The 9,347-nt window shown below is 38.5% G+C and overlaps 2 protein-coding genes across 2 annotated transcripts; both read right to left on the bottom strand.

The window, feature by feature from the left end:
* On the bottom strand, window positions 1-4,230 carry sumo3b (small ubiquitin like modifier 3b). The gene is made up of 4 exons (XM_069154678.1): window positions 4,121-4,230; window positions 3,428-3,556; window positions 3,207-3,278; window positions 1-1,652 (listed from the first exon to the last, which is right to left on the bottom strand). Exons 1-4 carry the CDS (start codon window positions 4,139-4,141, stop codon window positions 1,587-1,589), a joined length of 288 nt encoding a protein of 95 aa, XP_069010779.1. The 5' UTR covers window positions 4,142-4,230; the 3' UTR covers window positions 1-1,586.
* Window positions 4,231-5,140: 910 nt separating this feature from the next.
* pttg1ipb (PTTG1 interacting protein b) lies at window positions 5,141-8,791 on the bottom strand. The gene is made up of 7 exons (XM_069154687.1): window positions 8,667-8,791; window positions 8,258-8,313; window positions 8,025-8,133; window positions 7,349-7,451; window positions 6,879-6,944; window positions 6,504-6,550; window positions 5,141-5,864 (listed from the first exon to the last, which is right to left on the bottom strand). Exons 1-7 carry the CDS (start codon window positions 8,767-8,769, stop codon window positions 5,821-5,823), a joined length of 528 nt encoding a protein of 175 aa, XP_069010788.1. The 5' UTR covers window positions 8,770-8,791; the 3' UTR covers window positions 5,141-5,820.
* Between the last annotated feature and the right edge of the window lie 556 nt (window positions 8,792-9,347).

The following is a 9,347-nucleotide window of genomic DNA, read 5'->3' as shown; positions in this document are numbered from 1 at the left end:
TTCAAGAGTCTGAGTACGAAACTATATTTATTGTATACAGTATAGGGACAACAAATAATGTACAACAAAAATAATAGAAGTAATTAAAAATGGAGGAATATCTGCCAGTGTCAATGTGTAATTATTCAAAAATGTTCATTACAAAACTTCTGCTAATGGACAAGCATCAAAGAAAAAAAATGTATAATTTTTTATGAATTTATTCAACCTGGCAACAGCATGACTCGGTACATATACAGACTGAAATGGACAGGTAAGGTGAGGTTGTTGTTTTTTTGTTGTTGTTTTTTTTTTAAAGTTCATAGTTTTGCTTATTCAGCCCGTTCTCCACCACGCTGTGCCAGCACTGGAGAACGGTCTGGCTGAAAAAAAAAACAAAAAAAAAATCTGCCTATTTTACATCATTAAACGAATGACAATTATTTTGGGTGGTGCTATAATAGTATTGTGGGAACTTGTTTTGGTGGAACATTTGCAAACGGGGAGGAAAACACGAGCATTAAAATGGTGAAATCATTGCAAAAGTCTGAAAAGAACCAAGCAGGCTTGCCTCATCGCAGGATCCAAATCTTTGTCAAAATTTGTCTTTTTCAATATGTAGTCGCAGAGATTGTCGTTTCCAACTGCGATGCGGATTTTGAATACTAACGTACAGATAGCGGACGAGGAGAGCGTCGATTGAAATGATCGACCAATGGCAGAGTGACACTAACATTCTACATCCAGTGAGTCAAACTAATTTACACATGAAGATAAGTTATCCTGCCGTGTAATAATAGGAACCCCTAACTTACAGTAACCTTTCTATTTTTATATCCATCAACCCAACTCCCGCCCCGAGCCCTCTCTTTTTTTTTTGTTTTTTTTTTAAATAAAATATTTTTTTTCCATGTAAAATTTTTTTGGTCCAGAAACATTACCACACTTTATTTACCATTCAGTAAAATCTGCTTTCAGGGTAACAGTATTGAGGTAAACAATCCATATGGATCCTTTCAGCACAAACATTTCTCTTGTTGGCGTGGACACAAATTATTTTGAATATTCCTTTAAAAAACAAAAGAGAAAAGAGTGAGAAATCGGTCTTAAATGTCTTTTCCGTCTATGGACATATTACCATTTGCTCTAACCCAGCAGCGTTCCTCATATAATCCTAACAAGTACACAAATTAAAATAGCTAAACCCGTTCTGGATTTGACTGTTTACAATCTGTCAAACTTTAAACGACAACAAAAAAATGTAATGCGTTTTATGATTTATGATACATGCAAGGAGGTCATCTCAACCTCAGGACCGCAGTGAGTTGTTGTTGTTTTTTTTCATAAGAAGCCATATTTAATTTGAGCCATGTCCCTGCCTTGGACAATTTCATATCATCCATGTATGTGAATAAAACATGTTTAAAAAAGTTACCCTGCATCTCAAAGTCTGGATGTGGCTCCCAATGAAAAAAAAACTGCTTTTTGTTGTGAATAGTCTGACATTTAGCCAAGCAAACTAGGGGGGGGGAAGTTAAGTAAAAACGGACATAAACGAATACAACATGAAACATTTTTTGATTTTCTTCCAAGAGTCCACATCCCACTTAAGAAAAGACTCCTCCTGTCTGTTGCTGAAATACATCAATAGTGTCCTCGTCCTCCATCTCCAGCTGTAAGGACAAACACATTTACACGTTAATCTACCGAAGAACACTTGAAAAAAAAAATGATTAAGCTGCAGCAAATTTTTTTATTTGTCAAAGTTGGGTTCGTATCGAGCCCTCTAACTGCAGCAGCAACAAGTAAAGTATCAAGTACTCAAAATATAGTTGGCTTTTTTTTTTCCTCCTTCTAGTTACTCATTTAAAAAAAAAAGAAGAAAAAAAGTTGCTATTTATTCCCTGAAGCCGAGCTTTTACGTTTAGATGTCCTCTAAATGTCTTGCATGCATACAACAGGTAGACTCTTCTGTATACAGATGTCCTCTTTCAGCGCCTCACATACAGGCCGTGAGCGCAGAGGTACCCACATTTTAAAAGAGGGTGTTTCATGGAAGATTTACCTTGTTTGAAATAGTGACAAGATCCTATGTATGTGAATTGTTGCGGCCCACTGACATTAATTAGACTCACTCCTCAGGTATCGAAATTTGGTACCTATCCAAGCAATTCAGTCCGTACTATAAAAGTGGAAATAAGATCTATTTTCTGATAAGACCAAACTGGTCATACTTAATGCACGTTTGGTTATGTTCAAATAACATGCATCAGCAATTAAAACCACCAATAATCTCAACAGTTAAACCAAGTAAGACAAAATGCAGGCTTAAAAACAGCCGTGTCCAACGTTTTAATACTCAACCTGGAAAAATTCAATAATAATAAAAGAAAAAAAAGTACAGCAGGTAGTGAGTGCATTGTTGCGGTCACGTGTCCCTGCAGTACAATTGGGGAACACTAATATTGTTAGAACCAGCTGAGACAGTAGATTGTGAGGAATGATCTACGAGCAAATATCAGAGTAGGATAACAGGGTGGAGGGGACATGTTGCTTCTTCGTTACAACAAATGAGCCCAATGCATTTCAACGTTACGTACTAACAGTCCCAAACTGTCCTCAACTTCTGACACATTGGATTAGAGCAAGCAAGTAGATAAATTAATTTACAAACTGTTTAAATTAAATTCAGTTTGAAGTCATTTTCGTACACCAGGCAGCATATGAACAGTTGAAACATCAGCTCATTAACCGTCAACAAGTGATGCTGCGACAGACGTTTTTACATCACCAGTCTGAATCTTATGCACAAAAGACAACAAAAGACAATTCAACTTGTATGCAATTCCTCATACCATTTATGTCATTTACAAATACACCTCAAATGTCCACATTACGCACGGAGGGACCTCTGAGCGTCATCTTCCTGGTGAAGTTTAGATGCATTATAAATTGGCCTGAATTTCATACCGAGCTTCAACTTCAGGAGCTCTTCTATCATACTTTTGATCTCAATTATTTTTGAATCAAATGTGGCATTATATCTGAATGACCACGCTTTATTATGCAGCTGGGACATATGAACATTTTTGACTGACTGAAAACACGGATGTAAAAACGAATTTGCATCTTCAAAAAAACAAGGACAGACTAAAGGGGATACATATATATATATATGTATAGATATATATATCTATCATATATGATTTTTTTTTTTTTTTACCAACCTGTGCCGGTGTGTCTGTTTCATTAATTGGCTGTCCATCAAACCTAAACCTTATCTGCCGAATCGACAATCCCTGTAAAGAGACAGAATAAACAGAAACAGGAAATGACCGAGTTGCTGCATGCAGCTTAACAAAGAACAAAACAAAACAACAATCACCACAACAATCACCACAACAATCACCACAGGCGTCGTGTGGTTTCTCCGTCAGGAGGAACTTGCCTGTCTTTCGCAGTACGCCTTCATGAGTTTGCTGAGCGGAGTGTGCCTTTTTATTTTGAACTGTACAACCGAGCCGTCCTGACCAGCCACCTTCAGGTTGATGTGGTCGTTCTCCGTCTTCACTCCTTCCTGCAACAACAACAACAACAACAAAAACAAAAACAACCAGTCATCACATCACGCCGGCGCCCCGCTGGTATAACACGACCCCATAAATACAACAGAGGAGGCGGCTGGCTAACTTCGGTGAGCTTCGTAGCACCCGGAGGAAGGTTTCAGCATAGCAGGCTCGTCCAGAAAAAAAAAAAAAAAACTGGCGCAGAAAAGCCACAATGGCGCAAATGATAAGAAGAAGAAAAAAAAAAAAAAACACCACACCAATCATTCATTTCACTGGCAGTCTCCGGTGTCGACGTCGGAAGACGTAGTTTAAATGCGCGGTGAAGTGACGAGCAGCGGCAGCGGACATTTGATCACGTCGACGCACCGGAGACGCAAAATTGCACCTGAAGCCGAAAAATATCCGCAAACTGGAAAAAAAAAAAAAAAAAAAAAACCTTTTGTTTTCTCCGCCCGCTCAAACGGGGCTTAGCTTAGCACAATATGCTAACGCTAACTCGCAACCGGCGTCTTCCCTTCGTCTGACCGGGACCGGGACCGGGACGCCCGGGCGGTAGAAACGCGGTTACTGACCTTCGGCTTTTCTTCGGACATTCTGCCGCTTCCTCGGGCGTTTATTAATAACGTGGGAGTCCGGCTGAGAGTGCTGAGACGGCTGTCAGCTCCTCCGGCTCTGTCGTTTGGAGCGGGAGCGCGCACTGAAATTTAAAATGTAATTCGACCAAAAATGTCACGTGTTCCACTTTTCCTCGGGAGCGCGGATGCGTGAACGCGTAAGATAATTTGCGCACTCCCGCGAGATAGGTGAAACAAAAGGGGGGACGTCTTGCGAACCGGGGGGGGGGCTCTATAAATGACCAGAACAACAGTCAGAGACACTAACCCTCTCATAACTAGTTGGGATTCAACTTATTACCCAAAGATGGTCTCGGGATTATCATTTCTCATTAAGAAATCCTAAAGTTTCACTTGGGGTATGGTTAATAAAATAATGTCAACATTTTGTATCATTACAGCTGCAGATGTGTTGGAAAAATAGGCTCTTAATGCCATGTAAATGTGCCATGAAATCCAACAATTCTTTAAGTAGGTTCGAGTGGTATTGTGAACGTTACAGATGTGCAGAAGACTGCTGTATGATGTTTTTCATGGTCATTGAAAGGCTAAGCCAGAAGGCAATAATGACTGAGCTGCATATTAGTCTCAGGAACTGAGAGATGCATGGCCCCGCTCTCCAGGATTGGGAGACAGATTAAGGAAAGGTAGGCCTGTATAGTTTCATATGATAAAATGTCATGTGTGATACGTGAATAGGCCAGAAAAGTACTTCCACAGGCGTGTGTACTTTAAAAGCAAAAAGCTGAGTGCAAGGAAGAGGTGGAAGCACAGCGATGATTGTGATTTCATTGCAAGGTTTCACCGTTTTTCCTTTTTTTTTGTTACAAAAAAGTCCAAAGACTTTTGTAGTTTGGCTGGCATGTATACTTTCCTTGTTTTAAGTTGTGGTGGGAAAATTGGTTGCGAATTTGGAGATTGAGTGACAATTATAAGATGATGTTTTTGTTATATTGCAAAAAATAAGTCACAACTAAATTAAAGAAAAGGAAAACATTTTCATTTATTTATTTTTGAAATTTATGGTCACAATTTTTTTTAATGGCTGCACAAAAAGCAGATGATTCACATGTAGTTCAAGAACACACATGCCTTTTATCCAATACATTTATGAAACTAATTCTGATATTTATCAAAAGCTAAAACTGTAAAAAAGTAAAAGTATGTTACATGAACTTTTTACAGTAGACAAATTAGGTTCCTCTTCGGACATGAATGACTGTAAAATAATGTGTATTCCTATTGCATTACAAATGTGAAACTGCTCTAAAAAGCCCCACAGAGACTAACCAGTTCTGGACTGGAAATTTTACAGTACTAAATTTTGCACAAAATGATACCAGAATGTTGTACAACATGTTTTGACAGGTTTGTCCTCACATCTAGTTTCCTCTGTGGACAGAAAACCATGTTAGCTAAACAAGTCTTCTAATTAATGTTTAAATTCATAAAGGCATAAGAAATATTAATCTAGCATGACAGAAGAAAGCCTTGCTTATTTATAAAAAGGAACCTTCTTTAAAGAAGGTGTTTTGGAAACACTGTCACATTGAAATCAATCCGGATCATCACAGTTTATTAAAAGCTACTCGTAGGCAGCCTCTCAAAGTTACTGGCATCAACAAGATCATTTAAAAGAATCCTCGCTGAGATTCTCCTTAATGATCATCCATACGGGCGTATGGATTTTCCTTTGCCATACCTGAAAATAACACAGAACAAATCATGAAATCAATAAACAATTCGGGAAGAAATAGGAATATAAATAATTCAGATGAGCTGTGTTTTGATGAATGCATACAACGGAACATTTGTGGGTTAAATATAAAGACAAATAGCCCGCACAACTCACAAATCTAGAGCCATAATGGGTGCACGGTTGTAGAGCTGAATATCGGCACTCAGATCAATATATAACGACCTTTGTGGGTCAAAAGCAAATAACATACTTCCAAAATCCTCCTCCTAATCCAAAAATCACAGAGGTGAAAAGATTTGGAATTGAATTCTCGTTTATCAGGTAAGAACAGTGTATTGTTCCTCCACTAGATGGCACCAGTGGATCATATTTGCTTAGTTTTGTTTTTCATTGGCTTCTCTTAGTTTATGTCAACTTTTTTTTTATGTTGTTGCCTTAATTCATCTGCTCAGATTTAATTGTCTTTATTTTATCTTTTTAATTATATTTTGCCCTCGTCCCAATTTCATGAAATTTGTTATTAATTTTGCTGCTGATTGATTACTGCATGTAAACTCTTCATCGTCAAAACAACTCTCTTAGACAGTCCAGATTTGCGTGTATTAACCCACATAAACCACACAAACAAGAAACGTGTCTCACCATATTTCTGCCTGATTTCATCATGCCTCAATTGTATTTCTGTTCTCCTGACCGGAGGAAACAAAGACAAATTGTTAGACAACAGAGAACACTGGCAGCACTCACGCCTACAGCGTTTGAATTATGGCTGAGATCAACACAAAGTACTGCTTTCATATGTTCATGGAATTGACCACAATGTCACATTTTAATTCAGCAAATGGTATGTGCTGTGTATAATCAAATATCTTGTTTGTTGTTAATCCAGGCCAACACAATACATACTTGATAAATAATCGACATACTTATGAGAACTGTCAAACATTTGTAGTATATTTATTTATCTGGGTAAATGGTTAAATTGGCTCATCAGACACCTTCTCAACAGCCATTCACCTTGCTTTCTGACGGGACTTCCTCGCTCGGGTTTGTCGCTGCACCTTTGCATCTTCTTTCTTGTTGCTATAAGGACATGTATTTAGATATTATTATAATAATGAATCATATTTATATATGTTTTTGTGAATTAAACTTATACTGAAATATAAACAACAAAAGAGAGAATGTCATTCTGTTTGCTGGAGTGGGATGTGCTTTGCTTTTAGCTTTGCCCCACTTCACACAAAAGCCCTTTTTAAAATGATCTTCCAAAATGAACATTATTAGAGAAGGCTGGAGCATAGCTTAAATAGAAAAATGAAAGTTATTGTCAAAGCTTAACTGCAGCCACAAATTCTGGCAGGCCTTTGGAGATAGCGGTATCAGCCTGGCCGTACAGAATAACAACCCATTGTGTTCCCCTCCTCCTCCCGCTTCCATGTTGAACCCGATTTCACAGCAAGTGCTTTATGTGACTTCGCGCTTACCCAATTCTTTCACACTTGCAGCAGCAGAAGCAGCAAACCAGGATGGCAATGACGATGATGCCCGCCAGCACTGACATCGTGATGATCAATATCAGGAAGTTGACTGGGAATCAAAGCCGGATACAGAGAAAAGGTCAAAAGTCACCTAATCATGAGCCTTTCAGGCACAAATCCCACTATTACATAAACTCAGTGATGATTTCCCTCTGACGAACTACTTTGTGGTGCAGATCCTGTTAGAAGTTATGAGTGAAAGACATTTGACCCATTTAGAAGTTGGTCTGTGGAGAATATGCATCAAACTTAGTGATTATGTCAGTATTAGATCTGATGACTATTACACAACTAAGAGTTTCTTCATCTCAGGAAAGGCTTGTGTTATATGAACTTTCATTGCTGATTACTTTGCTGAATTATTTTTTCCATGGATTCATTATTTGACCTTTCAAAATCTCAGAAGAAAAGTGATAAATGCTCTTCGCAAGTTCCTACAGCTGTAAGTGACATCTTCAGATTAAACTCACAATCCAAACCTGCATATTCAGTTTATGATCAAGTAGAAAAGCACAAAGTCATCACATCTGAGAAGCTAAAACGAGAGAATTTTAGGCATTTTGAATAATTAATGAATGGCCATAATAGTTGCCACTTTGCCACTCTCTCACTGCGGTCTTACCCCAACATAGCCCCCATCGTGCATCACTCAGTGGACAAAGACTGCTGGGGGGCAGGATGTTCCTCACTGGGTAGTCAAGGCATTGGTTGGTTGGGCTGCACCACAAACACTGCAACAAATACAGCCACAAATACTACGGTGACCCTCTTATCTTTGGTGCTCATGGCAATACCTCACTAACACAGCTGGAATAAGTACGGAGATACATGTATACTTAATTGTAGGACACTTACTGACACATTCTGCAGGCATTCATCACAACTGGTGTTGGATCTCAAGGCACAAGGAACTGGAACATAAATGTTTGGGTGTATAAAGGAAATCAAATCAAATCAAATCTTAGGGTTTAACTTTCTGCCCACAACGACAAACCATTAGAGGAATTATATTTGAAACAACAGACTTTACGGCAGACACTTCAAAGAATAGGGAGAAGTTTGTTTACTGTGGAATACAACAAAATGTCCTTTCAGAAACTAACAAGAGAGAATCGAGAGGATTAGCTTTGCTTCTACCACTACTATGAATCCATTTTTCTGATGTCATGTGACAGCCTCCTGACCAGACTCTGGCAGAACAGAACAAAGCACAGCAGCTAAAAATTAAAAAAATAAAAAAATAAAAAAAAGATGAGAAACTTACTTGGAGCAGGAGAAGGAGTCGGTGCCTGCGCCTCTGCCGCTAAAACGATACCGCAGAAAATGAAGGCAAAAACGGAGCCGGACGCTCCGTGAACCCTGGACATGGTGATACGAGGCAAAACCCGCGACTGCACAGAGAAAAGATTTGTGGAGTCAAAGGCTGGACCTCGATTTACGAGGTGGTGACGTCATTGTCTTCTGACACTGGTGTTATTAAAAAGCTGCAGAGTGGAACATCTTACAGGAAACAATGTTTTATTGCCAGAAAATGCACATACAAACCTAAGCCACGGATATAGAAACTAACCATGCACTCTACTTGTTTACTGATCATTTGACTTCACTGTAAACAATATATAGTATGTATTGCTTTATTTTATAACATTGTTCACTTTGCAAATTCAGATTAACAGAAAATATAGGGACGAACTTTTATAGCCTAAAGTAAAACTTTATAGCTCAGTAGGAAAGTCAGAAGTCATCAATCTGAAATGTGCCACTTTGCATAACGAACACTCTTTCTTTTAATACTTAGTATATTTTGAATGAACAACTTGTGTGTGTTTTTTGGGGGTTTTTTTGTTCTTAAAATAGCTGACTTCTTGGATCAACAGTCTTAAACAGGAAGTGCTGGGGGCCTGAGAGGACACACTCGTGACAGCAAACTCTTCACTTGTATGAT

Source organism: Embiotoca jacksoni, unplaced genomic scaffold (genome assembly GCF_022577435.1).
Source record: "Embiotoca jacksoni isolate LCO1_2020_lvr unplaced genomic scaffold, fEmbJac1.0.p SCAF_2, whole genome shotgun sequence".
In the NCBI taxonomy this organism is placed as follows: Eukaryota; Metazoa; Chordata; class Actinopteri; family Embiotocidae; genus Embiotoca; species Embiotoca jacksoni.
This window is presented reverse-complemented; position numbering and strand designations above follow the sequence as displayed.